At 57.9% G+C, this 22,609-nt stretch overlaps 1 protein-coding gene across 1 annotated transcript; it reads left to right on the top strand.

Annotated features, from left to right (window-relative positions):
• Positions 1-14,717: 14,717 nt before the first annotated feature.
• Positions 14,718-16,786, top strand: KLF17 (KLF transcription factor 17; the record flags this gene model as incomplete). The annotated part of the gene is made up of 3 exons (XM_079536302.1): positions 14,718-14,807; positions 15,033-15,990; positions 16,611-16,786. 3 exons carry the CDS (start codon positions 14,718-14,720, stop codon positions 16,784-16,786), a joined length of 1,224 nt encoding a protein of 407 aa, XP_079392428.1.
• Positions 16,787-22,609: the final 5,823 nt, after the last annotated feature.

Genomic DNA, 22,609 nt, shown 5'->3' with positions numbered 1-22,609 from the left:
TTAAAGGACTGTGCAGTATAAATATCCTCAACTGTAAATAAACACAAAGGCTAGATGTTTATCAGGGCCTTCCTGGCAGCCTCTCTCCATCCAGCATGCCGGGCATCCCATGCTGTCACCACGGTCCTCCCCGGGCTATCCCCTCTGCCAGTACGTGGCCAGATCCTGCTGAACCTGATGAGAACCCAAGGATAGGGTCCTGCCCCTTGCCATGGCCCTGTCCTGATCCCACGGGACCCTCAAGGGGAAGGTCAGGAGATGCTGACTCTGGCTGTATGGCAGCAAGGAGCAGAGATGGCCTTGAGTCCTGTGTTGCTCACTGTGGAACTGTCACCTTGGCATTTGCTGTGGCTGGTTCAGGGCACTGCCTGACTGCAGGACCCCCTGGCACAGCCATCCCTGGGGACTTGTGCCACTGCCATGGTAGTGGCTGACCTGCCACAGCTCTCCATTCACCCAGATCCTAGTGCAGCCCTTCTCCAAACCCTCTGCCTGAGCATCCCTTCACGAGAGCCATAGGGGAAGCTCTGATGGGGATGCAGCCTCGAGCAACACCCTCTGTGCCATGCCATGGGGTGGCAGTGGGGAATGCCAGGCACACTTGTCTGCACCTTGCAGAGGTGTGAAGGAAAACTGCTGGTACGTCAGCACCTGGTAAAAGTTCACCAGAATTTGCCTGTAGCCAGTCCTTGGCACTGGAAAACTGTTCCCGGCTGGCTCACTGCTGTCTTCCTTACCATCTGCAGCCCGGGGTTAATGAGTAGCTGCAGGGTACACAACTGGAGGGTCATTAAACAGCAGTTGAACAAGATGGGGCTGCCAGCAACACTTGAACAAAGGGGGCTGATTCACTGTTTGCCCTGCAACAATATTTACCGTGGACGGGAGTGAGGGAATGTTTGTGTGGGGCAGGACGGCGAGGTGACACGGGGACCTGTGGAGGAGGATGGATGGACATGCTGGGGACAGGGCTGTGTAATGTCCTCAGTCCCAGCCCAGGCTCCAGCAGTGCTTAGCATGGCACCACAGGGGGCTAGGAACTACGTGACATGCTGAGTTCTGCTCTTTGGTACCCACTCTTTGCCTAGGGCATCCTCATCCACCTGCCTCTGCTGGGATCAGGAGCCCAGAGGACATAAACCTGTCATTACCTGTGCCCAGAGCCAGACCTCTGCCCTGCTAATCACACAGCTGGCCACTCTCATTCAGCCCTGCTGAAGGGGAGCAGCGGGGGATCCCATTAGAGCCAAATGATAGGTTGGGGTGGGGGGCCGCTCTTCCTGGCTGGCTCCAGGCAAGCTTCAGTTATTACTAAGGTGAGGGCCTTGGTGGGACAATGTGGGGAATAGCAGATGTAGGCTAGTTGGGGCCCTTGTGCCCTGTGCCGGCCTGGTTCCATCCTGACTCTGCCAGCGCATCCAGGCTCACCAGTAGCCCCAAAGTCTTGGTCTCTAACTGCATCCTCATCATCTTGATGCTGGCAAGGAAGGGGTGCCAGGCAGGCCATGGGGGGCTGGGCAGGGAGAGGTTATGGATGCAGTGGGATGCAGTTCCGAGGGCCTTCCCAGCAGGAGTTGGGGCTCATAAACCCCACAGAATGACAGGTATGGGAGAGACAGTGTTTGGAATAGAGAGCTGAACTCGCCTGGGTTCAGACTCCAGGCACCACAGGGCTCTATCCCTCCTCTAGCAAACAGGGTCCATCCTCACTTGCTCAGGAAGAAGACCCCGAGGTAAAGCTTGGCACAGCCTGGGAGGGGACATTCCCAGAACAGCCACCTTGGCTATTGAGGACACTTCCTGTGTGATGCCAGGGGGGTAGCACCAGCCAGGGAAAGAATTTGGCCAAAAGTCCAGAGAACGAGCATTCTTGTGCAGGGCAGCTCACCCGCAGCCATCCCAATCCAGCTCCTAACCCCTGTCTTCCTTATAGGCTTCTCTCCTGTGCTCCAGCACCAGGCAATGCCCATTAAAGAGCAACACAGATCCTCCCAGCACGTCTTCCAGCTGCAGCGGCAAGTAAACGGCACCCGCTGCCCGCCTGGGCCTGACTCGCTGAGCCAGTCTGGCTGCCCCAACCACCCCTTGGAGCAGCAGCGGGTTTCTCCCTGCACCTCCCGTGACTCACTGCTTCCCCAGAACCTGTGCTCATGGTCCCATTCCCCTACTGCCTCCCCTGCATCCTCCAGCTGTGGCATCATGCTGGGCAACACGAGCACTAAGATGGGATGCTAGAGCATGGTACACAGCCAGGGAGAGGAGCAGGGGCCAAGTTGATGTGTTGCCACAGGAACTGGCCCATCCGGATGGGGAAGAGGCAGGTGCCAAGCAGCCATCCGGGAAATCACAGCAAGACCCAACACGACTGGCCTGACAGGCTGGGAAACTGCCGGAAAAATGACAGCCTGTGTGTCACGGCTTGGAGCCACCGCTCCTGGGAGAGGCACCAGGAACGACTCGGGGTGCACCCAAGTCACCTGCTTGCACGAGAGCCCGCAAGCTGCTGCAGAGCACACACTGTGCACCAAGAGCAGCCACGAGTGACATTTGCCCCTGCATTCACCCAGAGCAGATGGAAGTGCACCGACAGCTCCTCGCACTGAGCAGTGCACCCCTGTGCACATGTGTGCACACCTCCACATGTCCTTTCCATGCTTACCTGCACATCCCAAGCGCTCTTCACATCCATACATCCCAGCACATGCTCCCCATCTGTGCACACATACCTGCACACCCCTTGCTCAGGTTTGGACATACTACATACACGGATGCTGCATCCCTGCAGTGCACACCCCATGGACACCCCCGTGCTCCCACATGTCCCCTGTGCATCTCTTACCCCACTGTGCTCCATACAGGGCAGTCAGGTGGGAGTTGCTCTCATGCTTGAGGGGTCCCAGTGCCGTGCCAGGCCTCAACAATGACTGTGTAGGTTTGCAGGGCAGATTTGGATAAGTGGTGGGAAAGAGCTGGAGGAGCATGTAATAGAGTGCCCCAGGCACCATGCTGGCTTGAGGGAGATCCCCCAGCCCTCAGCCAGGGCACAAGGCAGAGCTGTGGCATCAGAGCAGGGCAGAGCTCTGGGAACATCCCCATCTCCCTTGTGACCCCTTCCAGGCATCTGCTCTCTCCGCACCTCCTCTCTGAGGCCACCATTCATGCACTTCATGCATGACCACAAGCACTCATCCAGCCCCACTGCCAGGGGCTGAGCCTGCAGCCTATGGGAATGAATTAAGGATGCAGGTGGCCCCAAGCGGGGCTGGGCTGGCTCCCAGCAGGGTGAGGTTGCTGGCAGCACTGCCGTGCTCTTCGAAAGAGTCAGGTGCTGTGAGCCAAGGCAGAAAGTGGCAGCAAGGATGGCAGAGGGTGCAAACCCCATCCCCAGGCTGTTCAGGGCTAAGGGAGCTCCCTTGTTCCCCACAAGGCTCTTGGCATGCATGGCTGTAGGGTGAAGGTCTATTCCATGGGGTAGCAGGATCCCTTCCCTGACCCAAGGCATGGAGCCACATGGGGCTGCTGGCATGGCCAAGGCTGGGCGAAGGCTTTGGCAAGGGCCATCTCAGTGACTCAGAGGTGGGAGGAATGTGGAAAATGCAGCTGGGCCACTGGGCCACGTGAGCGGCAGGCAGGGCCGGGCCTGCCAGCGCGGTGTGGCTGCCGTGCCGCGTGCGCCAGGCCATGCAGCCATGCTCAGTGGGCTGTGAGTGCTCTGCTGACGAGGCGGCACTGGGCCTCATTATGTGCGTGGGTTGCTGGGATGGGTTGAGCTTGTCCTCCTCTGCTGCATTGAGCAACCACATGGCACAGAGTGGCCACCCACGCCGACTGCTGGGGGACTGAGTGGCGGTGGCAGATCCATTGGGGGTCCCTGGTGGCTGAACCAAACCCTCTGGGCTTGTAGAGTGGTGAGGTATGGGGAGGGAGGACACCAGCTTCAGAACACACCCTTGCCCTGGTGCCCATGGCCCCACCAGGCTCCAGATCCTGTTCCCAGCTCTCTCCAGCCACCATTTATTCCAAGCACACCTCATGCCACTGGGAGCATGAAGGGCCCAATCCTCCCAGTATCCATTTCGAGGTGACACAGCTTCCCAGCTTCCAGCCTGCGTAGAACACAGCAGGATGGGCATAGGACAGCCTTTGAGACCAGCAGGAAGCCCTGGAGCACCAGTATTGATGTGTGATGGCGCCTCCAGCCAGGGATGGAAAACACCCCAAGGAGCAGAGCACAGCAACACCGTGGAGCCCTGCCCTTCAAGTGCACCTGCGTGAGTCCCTCTGGGCAGGGTCATGAAGGAAACAGCCAGGGGATTTAACGCTTCACAGAGAGAAAAAGGCTGTAGAGAGGTGGGTGCGTCTTTCCTGGAACATCCCAGGAGCATGGGGCAGGACCTGGGCTGGCAGCAGAGACAGCAGTAGGGTAGCTGCAATCCAATTAACCACACCGTGCAGTCATCAGGTTAAAATCGGGCTGCTCAAGGCCATCAATGCAATCAGCGGCAGAGGCCAAATTCAGGCTGCGAAACACCAGGAGTTTATTGGCATCTTCCCCTTCTCACATGTCTGTGCTGAAGGCTGTCTCCTGGGTTGGGGCCACATCCTAGGGGTCCAGAGAGCACTGATGGACATATTTAGTGGGCACAGTGGTGATGGGTTGGGGTTGGACAAGGCGATCTTAGCAGTCTTCTCCAAATCTAATGATTCTATGAAATCATGGGGGAAATGATTGTGAGATGTTCACTTGCTTGACCCCATTCTAGCAAAGGATGATTTGGGGAGTGAAGAGCCTGGGGGAAGAGGGACTCAGACAGCATGGAGCTGAGAGCATCCCCAGCACCACAACAGTGAGGTAGCATGCGGTGGAGCCCTGGGTTACCTCCCAGTTCAGGTGCCTGGAAATCAGGGTGAAAAGCATGAGATGAAACTGTAGTGGGGATCTGGGTGTCCATGAGCAGCGAAAGCCCGGAGCGCAGGAAGCTGCAGGGTCAAAATGAGTCAGGTACAAGTCACTACGAAACAAAAGGTGAGACGCTGGGATAAGAAAGGGGGTGACTCAGAGTTTCCACATCTTCTAGATAGCGACCATGGGGATGGCAAGGGACCGCTGGGACCCCTCTCACCTGGAACCAGAGCTGAAAGGGTCAGCAGCGACACTCTGAAGCCTCTGAGTCCCAGCAGCTTGGAGGGGCGATCTGTGCCTGCTGCTGCCTGTGCCTCCCATCCAGTGATGCCTGCAAGGCATCAGGTGCCGGAAGGGGGAGGGGGTCCAGCATCCAACCTGGGAACATGGGCTGAGAGCTCATGCCTTCTTGGAATCTTCTTGGAGTCTGTTTGAATGAAACAGGAGAGATTTCCCCCTTATTAGCGGGCTATTAATCACATTCTTTTTTTTTTCTTTCCTTTTTTTTTTTTTCTTCAAATGAAGCTATTGCACAACAGGTTGAGTAACAGCCTAATAACAGGCTGTAAATCTCAGTTTGCTCTCCGGGAGATTACAGATGTTAATAACAGATAATGACCCACAACTCACGAGGAGCTCCTTTCAGCCCTCCCCTTTGATCCCTCTGTTCTGCCCCTCACTTTATTCAGCCCCCAGGAGGGCTGCAGGGAAATCCCCAAAAATGCAAGCAGATAGCAAATATCTCCAAGCCTGTCACTCAGCCCTGCTTGCCGGATCCCAGCTTTTGGGGTCCTCAAATGTGAACACTGATTGATGCGACCCATGGGAGCTGAGCTCCTCTAGCCCCAAATCTGCTGCTGGGGGTGTTCCCTGCCCTGTACAGCTGCTTGCTGCTCAATTGTATTTGCTTTTGGGATTTCTGCAGTCACCCTGCACTGTTGGTTGCCCCACATCCCCCCTCCGTGTGAGTAATCCCTTGGAAATGCTCCCATTTTTGGAACCCACCCAGAGCAGACATTCACACCCCACCAGAAGGTGTGATGCCCATCCCATTGCAGGCTGAATACAAGGCTATGACAGGACTGAGGGAGCACCCTGTTAGGGACATGTCCCACCACCATACCAATAGCAGCTCAGCCTCAGGCACTGTCTTGGGGACAGGAACAGCCATGAACAGAATCCCACTGTCCCACAGATGCTCATCTCCTCTGGGGTGCACTGGTGGGAGCAGAAGGATGGAGAGACTTGTGGGCAGGGGCAGTGAGGGCAGTGAGGGCAGTGAGGGCAGTGAGTCACCACCAGCTTTCCCTGCTGGGGTGGGACCTGTGACTTGCCCAGCACCTAGAAGCCACAAGCATGGCAAAATCCCATCCTCAAGGGCTCACCATCATGCACAGAGCAGGCAGCATAGGGCACCTGGTTTCTGCCTCCTGCTCCTTGCAGGCCGTGGGGTGCTGGATCCTTCTGACACGAGTGCTCCAGGATTGCTGTGCTTACCTGCACACTGCATACACGTCAGACCATACAACAGGCACCGGCACCATGGCAAAGGATGGAGCGGCAGCTGTGTTTGCTGTGAGAGGTGACTGGTGATCAGGAACCACAGGACAGCGCCCAGACGGCGCCGAGGCACAGCAGCCAGCACCCACGAGCTACACACAGGTGCTCCCCTGCACATTGAGCTGGGTCACATTTGCAGGTGGGCATCAGGAGATCATCCCAAAGTCTGGTCTCCAGCCACTGCCTATGGCAAGTGACCCAGCAAGGATATGGGGTCTGTAGGGCCACCAGCCTGCAGTGTGAGCACCCAGCTTTGGATGTGGGCATGGCTCAGCTCTGTGCTGCTCGTGGGAACAGTGCAGTGTAATCTGGGACCGTGGGGCACTGTCCTACCCATGCGTGGGGAAAGTGTTCGGTGGGATGCAGGGATGGTGAGCGAGGAGAAAAGCACTTTCCCAAGAGGAGGAGATGCTGGCAGTTCCCAGGGCATGCCTCAGGGATGCAGCAGCCGCAAACTGGCCATCCCATCATGCCAACCATCCATCCAGTCCAGCTTGACACCCCGTTAGGCAGCTGTCTCTGTCGGAATGTGGCACTAGGGCACCAGTCCTTTCCCTAGGGACACCTCACAGAGGTGGAGAGGACAGTGCCGCTCCCTAGCATGAGGAATGCGGTCCAGTGCTGCCCCAGCCAGTTTCCTTTCGGATGTGGTTATTAGTCCTGCATGCTAATTGCAGTGTATATGTGTGTGTGTGTGTGTGCACCTTCCCTGCACCATGCCCAGGTGAGCATGGGTTGGGGTTAGGGGTTTGAGGGCATCCATGGGGCAGGACCCTCACCTGCAGGATGCCCGAGATGCGGGTGACAGCCGCCCGGGCACTGATGAAAGGCGGCCGAGGGGAGCTTTGCTGCTATAAGGGCCCGGGAGCTTTGATGTGCAGAGGTCTCTGATTGCATTAGCGAGTTTAGTGCCCGCTGCTCCCCCGGCCCCGCTATCAGGCGCAGACGAGCTGCTAAAGGGCCCAGCTCGCATTCTGCATGCAAATGATCCTGCAATTGTGGACTCGGAGGAAAGAGAATCCCCAAATCAGCCTCGGTGGAAGGAGACCTGGCCGCAGACCAAAAGGTTCCCGGGCGGCTGGAGCGGCCCCTTAATCTGCCCATTGATGCTCCAGCAGCCGCTGCGTTCCCGCAAATGAACCCATTTGTTGAAAGTGCCGATTCCCGGAGGTGACTCCTGCCATCCCCAGCGCTGTCCCCGGCTGGGCTGCCCCCACGTCCCCCATACTGACGCTAATGTCCCCAGGGCAGGCGGCTTTGAAATGCATCAGATTGCGCTAACGGGAAGGCGCATCCACAAAAGACGCTCCCGGAGGATCTCGGAGAGAAATCTCCCTCCTAAGGCCGGAGAGTGATCGGAGAGCCCCGCTACCCCCCAGTGTCAGCGTACCCCCAGGTCCTCACGTCTGTTGTGGCCCTCTTTGCACAGGAAGAGATGGTGCAGGTCAAACCCAAATTTGAGCCAGTGTAGGAGAAATTGGGCTCCCTACATCCTGACAGCTTGGAGTGATGTTGCTGCCCTGCTGATTTGGGAAACCCGTGCTGTTCCGTGGCCCCAACTGCACCAGTCCCTAGCTCAGAATGGAGGAAGAGATGTGGGGCTGTGCATGGGGGGCAGAGGCGGGGACAGCGTGACTTTACCTGTCCAAAGATCTCCCTGAGAACCCCTCTTCTCCACCTCCAAACTTGGCCATGTCCCACTTCATGTGTGTCATGAGCTCAATCAGATCTCATCCTTTTGACATCTCTGGAAGGGAGGCGTGGAAAAAGCCCCCCAGGTGCACCCTACATTGTAGGGAAGGCAGGAGGGGAGTGGGAGACCTCTGTGTCCCATGTGGTCACTCATAGTCACGGCCACTTTCCAAAACAAGGAGGCAATGGGCAGGAGTGCCAGCACACAGCCACACTGTCCATCCCCACAAAACCGCTTTGTTGTGCTTTGATGTCGGTGGAAAATTCCCTGTTTGGCTGGAAATCTGGGGAACCCAATGTCAGCCACACTCAGTGAGGGACTAAAAGCATGTTTTGCTGGAAAGAATTTTCCTCTCCTGATCAGGGAGGTAACATCCGAACCTTATTTTCCTTTCCAAGGTGGGACACGTGCCAGTGGCACCAAGAGGTCCTGGGTTCCTGGAGAAGCCATGGGATACAGCAGCTATGCCAAGCCCTTCATTGGCATATGGGAGGTATTGGGGAGACCAGGGCTGGGAAAAATGGATGCGGCTGGAGGCAGAATTTGGGTTTGGAGCTGTTAGCCTGTAGCCTGAACACACGCTGAGACCAGGGAATGGTGCTCCATGGCTCCATCGCACAGGCAGCCCCAGGGCATGGCATTCTGGGGAGCAAGGAGGGTTTGTGTCCTCTATAGTGCCCTCAGCCCCTTTGGGGTTAGGCTCCCATGGGGAGTGTTGCACACACATGGCTGTTCCCTTTAGAATGGGATGGGGAGAAGAACTCCCGTATCCTGGCTTTGCCCCCAGTAGTGGGATGACCCCTGGCCCTGGAGTGGTTGTCGGCTTTGGGACCACACTGGAAGGATGGCAATTCCCCACTGCCTGCTTCCCATGGGGTGTAAGGTTAAGGCAGGAGAAAGCGAGTGTTCCTCCACCTGGGCCACACACAGAGTGAGGAGGAGAGCTGAGAGTGTTTGCTGGGGGTGGGAAAGCACCGGCTTTCCTCTAACCCTCCCCCACATGGGCGGCCTGCTCACAGTGAACTGCAAGTGCTGGCAAGTGGGTCCCCCTCAGAGGAAAGCCTTGCGAGAGCTTCTCCTGGCGGAACCCTGCCACTCTCCAGCCCCAGAGGAAGCTCTGGGATTGAAGGCTGAGATAAGGATCTCCCTCCATCTTTTTGGCTGTGAACGCTGCCCAGAGATGCCAGTAACCAATGTGGGCAACGTGGGATCTGGCACAAGTGTGGGTGAGCTCCAGGGCTTTCTGGGGACTTTGTGTCTGGAAGTTTTGAAGATTGATGAGTGCTTTGAGGCAACCCCTCTCCATCCCTACACGCAACGCCCAGATCTTGCGCAGACCATGGGGATCTCATGCTTCCCTTGCATACGCTGTGGCTGGGCTGCCTGCAGGCGTGCTGCACAGAAACCCCTCTTCTTCATCCCCTTTTGCCCAGATTTCTCTCTGCCTATCTTTGGACCAAGAGCAACTGGAGTCGCCTCCGTCCCCTGTTCACACCAGCACAGTCAGCACGAGCAGGGCAGGGCAGCAGCAGGCTGTGCTTTGGGTGACTCACACTGTGAAGCATGACACGAGGCGTATGTCAGGGTTTTTGGCTCACTGTATCTCAGGGCTTTCCATTTGTGAGAAAGAAAGTTTCTTTGTGAGCCTTTCTTCCAGCACTGGAAGGGATTCTCTAACCCCATTGGCCAGGCGTTGGGGCAGGGGACAGGGGCACTACGAGTGGCTGCTGTCCCTGTGCAGCTTGCCCCGTGCTTCGTGTCCGCCCCAGCACCGCTGCCTGCCCCGGCGTGGTTTTGCTGCTGCCGCATTTGCTCGCAGGGTTATCTGCTCCACAACTCGTGTTGGTTTTGGCACGCAGCGCCGGGACCACACCTACTATTTAAATACCACAGCCAAAAGGCACTGAGGGAGGAAAAAAAAAAAAAAAGAAAGAAAACGAGTACGAAATATTTGTTGCGGTTTGGAGATACGCACACGCACACACAACACAAACACAGCAGCCCGGCACCAGATCACTGGCAGCCAAGGAAGGAAGGCTTGGGCTAAGATTGTCTTCAAAACCACCCTGGTGGCAGAGTGTCCTGAAGGGAAACCCTTGGGGCCAGCATTAGCCCCTGCTGTGTGCAAAGCCTTCTCCTGGGCCAGGGTTAGGGAAACTGGGGCCAGGCAGGGAGCAGTGCCAGCCCTGGGCCTTGGGGCGGAGGGGGAAGGGCACGTGGGAATCTCCCATCCTGTGAGAGGATTCCCTCTGAGGGGTCCCATCCTAGAAGTGCCCGTTGGGGTGGCTGCACCACCCCCATCCCGCTCTGAGAATTGTGCTGCAGGAGTGCTTGGTGCTGGCAGGGGAAAAAACGAGCCCCGAGCAGCCTGTGGGGGCTTGGGGACATGGAGGATGGGTGCCTCATGGGAGAGGGCAAGAACCAGCCTGGCTTTGGGCCCAGAGGCCGTAGGGACAGCCTGAACAAAGTGACAGACAGCGGTAGCACCTGCACTCGCCCCTGCCCAGCACACCCTGCCAGGAGCAGGTGGATTATCGCCACGTTCCTTTCCCCGGGCTCCTTCCCGGAGAAGTTTTCCTGATGATCTCATTGGATGCACATTTCTAAATTGTTTGCTTGATTGTTTCATCATCGGAGGTCAATTAAAGAGAAGGCGAGTTCCTGTCGCCCCGCTGCTAACCCCTTCACTGCCAGAGCCCCAGAACAAAGGGAGGAATTGGGCTTGGGCTCAGGCAGCTTGTATTCCCATTTGGATATTTCCAACGAGAGAGCATTCCCAGGAGCTGGGCTCAGCAGTGCAGTACATGGGCTGGGACAAGGGGAAAAAAAATCCATCCTTTTGTTGTGCATTGCAATGCTACATGGTAACAGGGGGCTCCTTCCACTCAGCACCTGCCATTCCCCTCCACTGCCATTGATGTGCCCCATGCAACACAGCCACACCTGTGCGGAGCTGGGCTGTGAAACACCATGTCCCTGTGTGGAGGAGGGTGGATGAGCACAGGGATGGGCTCTGGTACTTTCCCTGGTTTAATGTGTGTATGGGAAAGGGAGGTTGTACCAACCCACTGTGAGATGGAGTTAATTGGAGGCTGAATCCCTTTTAGGACTAACAAGAGATGAGGGATGGAGGCTGCTCATGGGAGAACAGCTGAGATTGGATTCTTTGAAGGACATCTCCAGCTTGTGGCATCACCCATGAGGCCTGTGGTGCACTGTGACTCGGGGCACCTTCCAGCATCTCAAGGTGCAACATGTACCCAATGGGGGAAGACCCCATCCATCACAATGCTCACCCCCGCGGGCACGGTGCTTTCAGCTTTCCTGTACCAGTGAAAGTTAAGCAGTGGAGGAAAAACGTTGCTGTGTGTTATAGAGGAAGAGAGGTAAAAAGGGCAGGAAATTTGCACCATGTCCATTTCCCCTTGGCCCCAGGCCGCTGCTCATTCCGGATTTGGGATTTGCGTAGGCAGAGTTAAAAATAACAGGGGTATATAAAGAAAGACTCAGAAGGCTGTGCTGGCCCCATAACAGCCCGGCCGGCAGCCCCAGCAGTGAGGGCACAGCCAGGGCTCGGGCGGAGATCAAAGTGGGATGCGGGATGTGGTCCATGGTGAAGTGTATGATGAGAGCATGGGACACCCAGCTCTGCCTGCTCTGTGTGACATGGCAAAGCACAGGACAGGTGGCTGTGCCACTCCTCAGGGTGCGCTGGCACCTGGGAACACTCATGGGAGACAGGGACATGTGTGTTCTCCTCATCCGACATCACTCCTGACTGCCATCCCTATGCAGCGCTGGATATCCACCAGGAGGGACCTGAGCCGGCAGACCCATCCAAGGGGACCCGCAGCCATTGTGTCGGGGTGCTGCTGCCCTCTGCAGCCCTCAGCCCCATCCGTGCGTCCTGGTGCTCCCCGGGCTCGGGGCAGGCAGGGCGGACACAGCAGCTCGCTTGGCCGGTGCAAACGAATCTGCCCTCTGTGCCCTGATAACATTGTGTTTGTTGCCGAGCGGGAAGAGCCTGCCAGCGCACGATAAGAGCAGATGACTTTATTCTGGACCCGCTCCGGATTGAATTATGCTTTAATTTCATTTTCAGTTCCTCTTTTCTTTCCAGGAGGGGAAGGGGCTTGGAGGAGATGGAGGGAGGTCTGCGGTCTCCTTCCTGGACCCTTCCCCACATGAGCCAGCTCTAGGCAGAGGGGGATTGGTAGTGTCACCCCACTCCATGCCCCCAGGTGTCCCTCCAGCCTGCGGCGCGTCCCTGTGGCACCACCCTGCTGGACCCCCCTGGGGCTCCAGCTGTGTCACCCACTGCAGCCAGATCTCTCTGGGCTGTGATGATATGGCCAGTGCTATAGGAGCTCTGAAGTTCCCCAGAGGAGAAGGGACACAGGGAACCAATGCCACCCACAGCAGCGCACACCCCAGCACCTACGAACATGCAGGATAACCATTAACCCTTTCCTCTTGGGCCACCGCCGTGGCGCACAGCCCTTCCCTCCCACTGTTTGCTCTCCCGCTGAGCTGCTGTTTGATCTTGTCTGATGCCATCTACTTTACAGTCTGCTGCAGAGGAGCAGGAGATAATTTGTGTTTCCTAAATGGGCTTCTGTCAACAGCGGGCTGCATGCGTGCCGTCAGACTCCGGCTGAGCCCATTCACATCCACTGGGGCTCCCGGTGCACCAAGTTCTGCCGTGCTCCCCACACAGTGCTGGGAACAGTGCTGCCCCTCCATGCTGCCCTTCTATAAACAATTAGGAAGCATTAGGATTTCCCCACATCTACAAGAAACGTTGTCTGTAAAAGGGACTCCTGTCTACTGTTGATGCCTCTCCTGGAATAAGCTGTGAAAAGTGTCTGGAAAAGGGGAAAGCCAAGTGGGATGAGAACTTATCTCCTGTGGCATCTGCTCTCACTTATCTATAAAAGTTTTGGGCAGGAACTGCCTCGCTATTAATTATTATTTGGATGAGAAACAAATAATGGGATTAGCTGGTGACTTCAACAAGACACTGTGGGGGCCAGGCCAGCAGGGTGCCCACACACCTTGAGCCTTTCCCCACTCAGACTGTGACTTTTTCAGGGGAAGGATGTGGCACCCATACACTTCAACCCGTCGGGTGACACTACCACAGCCATTGGTGGCAGGCATGCAGTGCCAGGCAGAGTCCCAGCGCGTGCTCTGGAAATGAGGGCAGGGATTCTTGGTAAAAGGGGAAGATCTGAATCGTTGTTGTTCCACGGGATTACCGAAATAATTTATTGCAATGCTCCACCCTTATAATTAAAGCACGGTGATGAAAGCAACTGGTAGGGTGGCTTTGGATCCAGCAGCGGCGGTGCGTGTGTGTGTGCGCACCTCGGGTGTTTATGTGTGTTTTTTTTCAAATTGACTCCTCGCTTCTGAGCAGGACGGCAGCAGCCCGAGTTCTTAGAAAGGTATCTTGAGATGGAAAGCCCCAGAAAGCAGGGAGACAAGCTGGGAGAGATAAGGACTATGGCTCCTTGACAAGCGCAACAGAAACCGGGCCATTCCTGGTACTGCCTGGAGGGAGGCCAAGCGGAGTGCTCTCGCAGTGGGATACACACCAAGGCCCAGAGCCCCTGGGTGGCCACCCAGAGCCCTGCACCTCTGTGCCACATCCCCATTTGGTGGCACAGAGAGGGGTCACGCTGCAAATGGGGATGTCACAGCCTACTTGCTGCTGCAGGGAGCTCTCGTGGGGATGGCACTGTGCTGGGGCTCCGTGGGGCGAGCAGAGTGGCACGGCAGACTTACACCCTCTGCGGTGGGGCGGCTGGAGGCCTTGCCATGGTGCTGGCCCCCAGGAGGGCAGGCAAACATCTTGTGGGGCTGTGGGGTGCGATGAGGAGAGGCAAGCAGGCTGCCAGCCCCTGGTGTGCTTATCTCTGCTCGCACACGTACCCTGCGCTCGGCCTGATGGCAGCTTTGCACTCCGGGCTGCTGATTGCACCGCACAGGGGACGCAGCCTCACATTCACCGTTACAAGAGGTGAGCGGTGTGGGCGCATCGGTTTGCAGCACACCTCCGTGCTGGCCCTGCTCACTCCCACTCGTGTCCGCGGACACCAGTGTAGGTCAGGCTCAATGTGCCCCTCTACGCTGGGCTCTGTGATCCACGCTGGCACCCTCTCCACTCGCTCTGTGGGATAGGGCACGGACAGACCCAGCTGTGCGGTGACACTGACGGTGCTGCAGAACTGAGGACTCGGCTCCGCGACCCACGCCGGGACCCCGCACTCCGGGTCCGGGCTCATCGGCCGCCCTCCGCCTGGACCCGTCGAAGGCAGCCCCAAGGAGGCGGGCGTGGCCTGAGAGCAGGGGGGCGGGGCTTAACAACTTCAGTACCCAATAGAAAGCGGCGGCGGCCAACATCAATGTAAATCGGACCAATAGGAACGCAGCCATGCTGTTAACAGCTTAGGGGCGCGGGGCGGCGCAGAGCAGCGCTGCCGCCGCCGCGGGGAGCGGAGCGGAGCCGGGCCCCGCGCGCCGCGCTCCCCCCAGCCCCGTGCCCGGTCCCGGCCCGCCATGGCGGCGGCCGTGGACGAGAGCGCGCTGCCCTCCATCTCCACCTTCACCAACCTGCTGCCGCTGGAGGAGCGGTCCGCCGACATGCACGTAAGCAGCGGGCGCTGGGGACGGAGTGCCGAGGGAGGGGATGTTGGGGTCGGGGGTGCCGGATCCGGTGCTCGGTCCCTTCGCCGTCGGAGGGCGCTGCTGGCGCTGTGCCGTAGCGGTTCGGAGCCGTCGGGTGGGTTGGGAGAGCCGCCGCCCCGGGAAAGGGGGTACGAGTGGGGGGAGCTGTGCCCCGCTGTCCCGTTCCTAACGCCGATGTTCCCGCAGAGGATGCTGCAGCAGGATGGCCCCGCCGCAGCCGTGAAGCGAGAGGACGACGACTTGGGTAAATTCGTGGATTTGGACTTCATCCTGGCGCACACCAGCAGCGGCGGGCAGGGACCGCCCGGCCCCAATTACCCTTTGCCTGAGACCCCAGAGAGCTGCGGCACGACGTACGACAGCGACGGCTCCTACCCCACGCCGGGCAAGTTCCCGGCGCCGTACCCCGACGGCCAGAGCCACAGCTACGTGGCCGAGCTTCTCACCCCGGACCTGCCCGCGCACTGCGACCTGCAGCGGCGGGAGTACACGGAGCTGCGGGTGCCCGGTGGCCCCCACCACCCGCACCACCACCACTCGGCCCTGCACCCGGCCCTGTCCCGCCCGCTGCCCCTGGACCCGTCGCAGCCTTTCGGGCATCGCATCAAGAAGGAGCAGCCGGAGGAGCGCGCCTGCATGCTGGGGGTGCCTGGCGGCGAGTACCTGGGACCGGGAGGTGGTGAACACAAGCCCCCCCGCATGACGCCGGGCCCGGTGTCGGGGCCACCGCTGCCGTACCCTGGTTTCGCCCACGGCCGCTTGGGCCCTCCCGAGGAACCGCTGCCCGGTGCTGACCCGCACCTGCTGGCCGACCTGCCGCCCCACTACGCCGTGGCCCCGCATCGCTACGCGCCCCACTTCGCCCCCCAGCCGCCCCCTCAGTTTCATGGACACTTCAGTGTTTTCAGGGAGCCGCTAAAGGGGCCGGGTCCGGCGGGGCTGCCCGGGCTGCTGGTCACGCCGCCCAACTCCCCGGTGCTGGAGTATTTCCCGACCGGGGGCCCTCCCGAGGACTGCAAGCCCAAACGCGGCCGCCGCTCGTGGGCGCGCAAGCGGACGGCGACGCACAACTGTGAATACCCGGGCTGCGGCAAGACGTACACCAAGAGCTCCCACCTCAAGGCGCACATGCGGACGCACACGGGTAAGGAAGCCCCGAGGAGGCGGGACGCACGGGGTTACTCACGCCGTCCCCGCGGTGGGGTCGGGTAGGGGCGCGTGGAGGGGATGCTCTGCCGTCTGTCCACAGTAATAGCCCCAGCCGTGGAGTATGAGGAGGATTCACGGTGTGGGGCCGGGTTGGGGTGAGCTGTGAGAGGCAGAGATGGCCCTATGTGGGGGCCGGGTGTGCTCAAGACCCTGAGATATGAGGTGTGGCAAATAAGTACCCACAGCTGGGCTGAGGACGCAGGGAGTGGGGTCCCCATGGTGGAAGTGTTCTGATGTAGCCCTGTAGCAGAGCTGCGATGCGGCACGTGGTGAGTGAGGTTCCTTGGCAGGGACGGGCGAGGGGGCAGAGGCACGTGGAGGTGTTCTTGCAGTGGGGTAGAGGTGGGCCTAATGCTGAGGCAAACGAGGAAGCGATACGTTAGGTGAAGGGCAGGAAGATCGGGATGAAAGAAAGGTGGGTCTGACAATGGCACACAGTCTGTTTCCTCTCTATGAAGGAGCCTAGGAGCGGTGGGCAGGGACTCAGGAGGACTGGGAAGGGGGGGTGAAGGCATGTGGAGTGCTGTGCCCAACTGACAGCCCCTCTCCCCACAGGTGAGAAGCCCTACCACTGCACCTGGGAAGGCTGCGGCTGGAAGTTCGCCCGCTCCGATGAGCTGACCCGCCACTACCGCAAGCACACCGGGCACCGGCCCTTCCAGTGCCACCTCTGCGAGCGGGCCTTCTCCCGCTCTGACCACCTGGCCCTGCACATGAAGCGGCACATGTGAGCGGGGGCTGCAGGCGCGCTCGGCATCCCCTCTGCTGAGCGACTCCCCGGAGCAGCTCCTGCTGTAAATAGCATTGGGGAGCAGCCCGGCCCTTCTTGCTTGTAGCTGATAACTATTTTCTTCTCCTGCCTCTGCTGTGAGAGCAGGGTTCGGCTGTGTGCTGGGGTGAAGGTGAGGAGCAGGGCTATGCGAAGTCCCTTGGCCTGTTCCTGTTGCTGAGGGCTGGTGCAGCAGGGATCTGTTCCCAGAGCTCCTCGCTTGTATTTGGCATTGGCTTCAAAACCTTCTCCCTAGTCCTGGCACCCTGCAGCTCTGGGGATGGTGGTGGCTGATTCTGGCCGAGCTCCTGCTGGAGATCCATGTCCCACAACTCTGTGTTCCGCTCTTCTCAGTTGCGGCTGTCAGAACAAACGTCCTGGCCCGAAATCCCGGGGAGTGTGGGGTTAAATTAGGACTTAATCATGGGTTATAAAGGTTTTGTGGGGGTCGGCAGTGCAGTGTTGCATCACACGGGGAGCTGGATGCCCTCAGAACTAGCCTGGGACCCCCTGGTGGTCTGATCCTATGCCCACAGTTCTCCTCTTGGGAGCCCAAATGGTTCTCACCAATGGTCTGCTTTAGTTCTTCCCCTCAGGATGACACCAGGTACTGCTGCGGCTGCCTTCCCCATGCTGCTTTTTAAAAACATAGTGTGTAAAGGACAGTGAGTCCAGCTCTGAATGCCCAGGTCTCTGCTATACTTGAAACTTTCTTAGAGGGAAAAAGAGAAAACTCGAATCTTTTTATGTGCAGCTTCTGCAAAGCAAGATGTAAATTAAACAAAGCAGTAATATATAATGTTTCTGTTTTTTAATATATTTTTTTCTTCCAGCTGGGAACACAGATGAGTCTCAGCTTTGGGAAGTGCACTGTTCCTGTCTGTGTATATTGTTAATTAACATTTCTCTGCTTGGGCACGTTAGGTCTCTCGCACTCTGAAATGTTACTTTTCTTTATATGCAAACTGTTGAAATATTGTGATCTGCTGTATAATAAATAAACAAGATGTAAACATGAAAGAGCCAGGAGAGTTTACTTTAAAGCTGTCTTCTGAGAGGAGTGGGTGAGGCTGGGCTGCTTGTCAGTAAATATTTACATCGATGTTCATTTCTGCTTAAGTTAGCTGCGGAGGATCGATGGGGAACGCCCAACCCTCGGCATCCGAGCGGCATCTCCTGTGCAACAGCTCTTGAGTCACCCCACTTCCCCGTGCCTCAGTTTCCCTAATCTGCAGATGGGGCAATTGCATCTCAGGGATGGTGTGACCGGTCCTACGGTGAGTCACAGCTGAGAGGAACGGCAGCAGAAACCCTCCCGGCAGCCTTGTCAGCCCTATTGCCTTCCCTGAGTGCCCCGTCCCGCTGTCCCCTGCAGCAGGAGCGTGGCACTGGCTGTGTGCTCACCCCAGGAGCTGCGTGTGGCCGCCTGTCCCCGTGTGCTGTTGGGTTCAGGTGCTGAGGTTTCCCTGCATTAATGGGGTGACTCAGCAGCAGCATGCTGGCAGGTCCCAAGCTCAGCGAGCAGGTCTGGCTCCATCCCTCCCTCCCACGGCTGATTACCCATCATGCATACAGCCCTCCAAAAGCTGGGGCTTGTCCAGGCCTGATGCTGTGCTGGGAGCACGTGGTGCCTGGCCCCCAGTATTGCCCTGCCTGTAGTGGTGACTTCTGATGTCCTGCAGGTGGAAATTGCATGGAGTTCTGCTGTGAGCCGGATTGGGCTGAGCCTGCTCCTTCCCATTTCCTGCTGTGGTGAGCTCAGCTGGAGGAAAGTTGGGAATGGCAGAGCAGGGAATGGCTGTCCTGGGGCCAGTACCCAGCCTGCAGCCCTTGGGTTTGCCCTGGGCAGGAGGGCGGCAGCCAGCTTGGGACTTTGCATCCTGCCTGTGCATATGGGACTCCATCAGCAGGCATTACTAACCCACTGAGTTGTCACTCGTCCTTTCTACAGCTGCCTCCGCACTTGGCTTGCCCCAGTTTTGGAGGGGTGTGTTTGTGGGTTGACCACACTGGGACATAGGGGAGCTGTGATGGGCTCCTGGGGTGCTCCAATTCTGGGACCCTGTACCAAAAGATAGGGGTCTGACACCAGCAGGATGGCTCCAGCAAAGTTCTGGGACTGCTGCCTCTTCCCCTTCACTCGTTCAAAATGTCACATGGAGGGAGAGGGAAAGGTGTGGGCTGTTTGAATTAGCGATGAGTCAGGCTGGCAAAGCCAGATGGGGAGAGAGTGCGTGCCTCTGTGTTTGTGTGCGTATAAGTAATCTCTGGCTTTGTGTTTTTATTATGATTATTATTTTTATTTCCAGGGGAACGATGAATTTCTCCAACCATCCCGTCCCACTGGAAAGGCTGGCTCTGCTGTCCTCTCCCCGAGCATCTTGGGAGCCGCGGTGACAGTCCGCGGCTGTTTTGAGGCTGGGCTGTGAGATCAGAGCACAAACCAGTTCTTCTTCACCTTTCATCATCGGGGCGGGAGCAGGGCCTAACTCATACAGTGCTGCTTGGCATTGAGCTGAGGGCAGAGGATTCCATCCCAGGCAGAACTACCCCAGGCATGGCCAGGATCCTCACCAGGGCCAGAAGTGGCTGCAGTGAAAATGGCAATTGCCCCTAATTTGTTGTTAATGAGACTCAGCCTCTCCCCATGGCCTGGGCCAAGGTGTGCTGATTGCTGGAGAAGGGTGCCTGATCCCTGCCCAGGTAAACTTGCCTGCAAAGCTGTGAAGGCAGTGAGAAAACACCCTCAGAAACACTGAGAAACACTCCATGCCAGATGAGACAAACAACCCATGCCCTTTGGCATGGCCAGCCAGAAAGTACTTTGCTGTGTCCTGGCAGGGCATACAGGGACCCAAAATGCTCCAGCAAAGCAGGTGGGACCCCTCCAGACCTCACGGTGCAGACCCACAGATTTGGAGCGCAGCTGAGGCAGCAGGGAGGGAAGCAGCAAGGCATGGAACAACAGGTCCCAGCAGTGAGGTGAGTCATGGCTGCAGCGGGGCCGGCCCTTTGCAGGCACCTGCCAGCAGGACTGGGGCCCTGGGGGGGGCAGGCTTGGAGCTGGGGGCTCTTTCATGGTAAGAGTAGGAGATTTGGAGATGGCAGGAGATGGAGCTAGGATGGGGGTACTGGGGGTGGAATGCTACTCAGGTACTCTGGGGATGGGGTTTTGGGGGCAGCAAGGTGGTGTTGGATCTTGCCTCCCTGGGAATGTAAGTATGGTGATTCCACCAAGGGATGTACTCAGGGCTGGCGTCTGACGCTCACTGTAGGGTGCTGGGCTGTGTCCCGTCCCAAGCACCAGGGAAAATCCAGCAGTCAGCCCCCACATCCCCGCTGCTTGGCCACGGGGTGGGCCAGGCGCCGTGATAGCGGGGCTGTGGCTGTCACCGCACCCTTAGGAAACATTTGGCTTCAGGCACCTGAATCCATGGGGAAGCGATAATTCCCCAGCTCGCTCACCATGCCTGGACCCACACCTGGTGCTATCGTGTCTTAGTCACACACCGAGAGTTTTTCCACTGCTGGGCCCCAGATAACCTCCTCCCGCCCCATGGCCGCAATGTTTGCACTTGTCCTCCTCCGCAGGTGCCAGCCTGGGGGACACGCACACCTCTGGCATGGGGCCGTCATGAACCTGCCTCGTGGCCATCTGCGGGCAGAGCATCCTGCCCTGGGACCAGGCGTGTTCAGGTGACTGACATCTCCAGCTGTGCCCCTTTGCTAACTGTGAAAGCTCCTGGATGAAGCATTGCCCCTCAGAAACCACAGAAATCCCCCGCTCAGAAAAGCAGGTGCTAAAATCATAGCTCAAGGATGTCAAATGGCCATCTGCCTCTGGGCAGATCAAAATTTGTTTTGTTTTCTAGAAGTGCTGTTGTACAGCTTCACAAACAAAGCATGGACGACCTGTGAGTGAGGTGCTAAAAGAGGCTGCACTGCAGCCACTGGTGATTGTCCCCCTCTACTGTGCTCTTGTGAGGCCCCATCTGGAGTACTGTGCCCAGGTCTGGAGCCCCCGGTATAAGAAAGAGAGCTGTTGGAGATGGTCCAGAGGATGGTCCAGAGGCCACAAAGATGATCAAGGGACTGGAGCACCTCCCCTGCAAAGACAGGCTGAGGGAGCTGGGCTTGTTCAGCCTGGAGAAAAGAAGGCTGCAGGGTGACCTCGTTGCAGCCTTTCATTACCTAAAGGGAACCTACAAACAGGAGTAGAGTCAACTCTTTGAAAGGGTAGACAACAGCAGAACAAGGGGAAATGGTTTTAAGTTGAGGGAGAGAAGATTTAGGTTGGATGTCGGGAAAGTTCTTAACAGAGAGAGTGGTGAGGTGCTGGAACAGCTGCCCAGAGAGGTTGTGGATGCCCCGTCCATCCCTGGAGGTGTTCAAGGCCAGGTTGGATGGGGCCCTGGGCAGCCTGGTCTGGTATTAAATGGGGAGGTTGGTGGCCCTGCCTGTGGTGGGGGGGTTGGAGATTCGTGATCCTTGAGGTCCCTTCCAACCCTGGCAGTCTGAGTGATTCTGTGTACCAAGTTCTTCAGGGAAAGCAGGGCAGAGGCAGGGCCAGCCTTCCTCTGCACAAAGTGCTGGGGAAGCCTCACTTCTCTCTGTAATAGGGGAATAGTGGAAACCACCTCTGGACCAAAGGATGAAGAAGGATCATAGAATTATTGAAGATGGAAAAGACCACTGAGGTCATCCAGTCCAAACACCAACCCACTCCCATTGTGTCCGCTAACCGTGTCCCTCAGAAATGAGAAAGGACTGTATGACAACCCAAGACAAACACAGAGGGACACACTGGCAGCACCACGTGGGACCGGCCCTGGCAGCACGAGCTTGGCAGCACGGCTGGAGGAAAGGTGTGCCCAGGCAAGCCCCGGAGCTGCTAAGACCCCGGGAAGCGATAGCTGGCTGTGAGCACCCGATCCTGGGTGTTCCACAAGGAAGGAGCACGCCGAGCGGCCGCGGAGCCGGGCGCACAGCTCGCTACCCGCAGATCCGAGCCGGGAACGCCACCTGGCGGGAGCGGGGCTCGAACCCGCGATCGAAAAACCTCCTCGCACCGCCCTCCTCCTCCTCAACCTCGCGGTGCGTTCACAAAAGGCTCCGGGCACTTCCTGTCGCGGCGTGGCGGGACCGGAAGTGGTGCTGCCCGGGCCCGTGTGCTGCTTGCACCGTCCCGGTGGCCGCGGAGCTGGAGCGGGTGAGGGCGGGAGGGGTCCGAGAAGCGGGGCTAAGCGGGACTTCCGCGGCTCTCCGCGACCCCGGCAGCCCGCTGCGCCCTCAGCCGGCGCGGGGATGGTGTGCGTGGGTCTCGGGGGAGGTGGGGTGCGAGGGCCCGGTGTTGGGCCTAAGGGGCGGGAGGCGGCTGTGTGTGGGGGTACGTGTGAGTGTAGTGTGTGTGTGGGTACGTGTGTATAGGCGTGCGTGTGCGTGCACTTGGGTCTGTGTGTGTGTATGTGATGTTTGCACGTGCATGTATCTATATGAGCGTGTCTGTGTGTTCCGTATGTGTGTGTAGGTGTGTGTGCATGCACTTAGGTCTGTGTGTATGTATAAATGTGTGTATATATGTGTGTGCATATGCTTAAATGTGTGTATGTATATGTTTGCATGTCTGTGTACCTATATGAGGGTGTGTGTATCTGTATATGTGTACTTGCATCGTGCAGCTCAGTACATATATGCACATGTGTGTTTTTCAGTGGATGTGCCACCACCAGGAGCTGCACACTGACTCCAGCTCTTTGCTCTCCCCCTCCCTGGAGCTGGACAGGAC

Source organism: Tetrao urogallus (genome assembly GCF_951394365.1).
Source record: "Tetrao urogallus genome assembly, chromosome: 5".
NCBI lineage: Eukaryota > Metazoa > Chordata > Aves > Galliformes > Phasianidae > Tetrao > Tetrao urogallus.
This window is presented reverse-complemented; position numbering and strand designations above follow the sequence as displayed.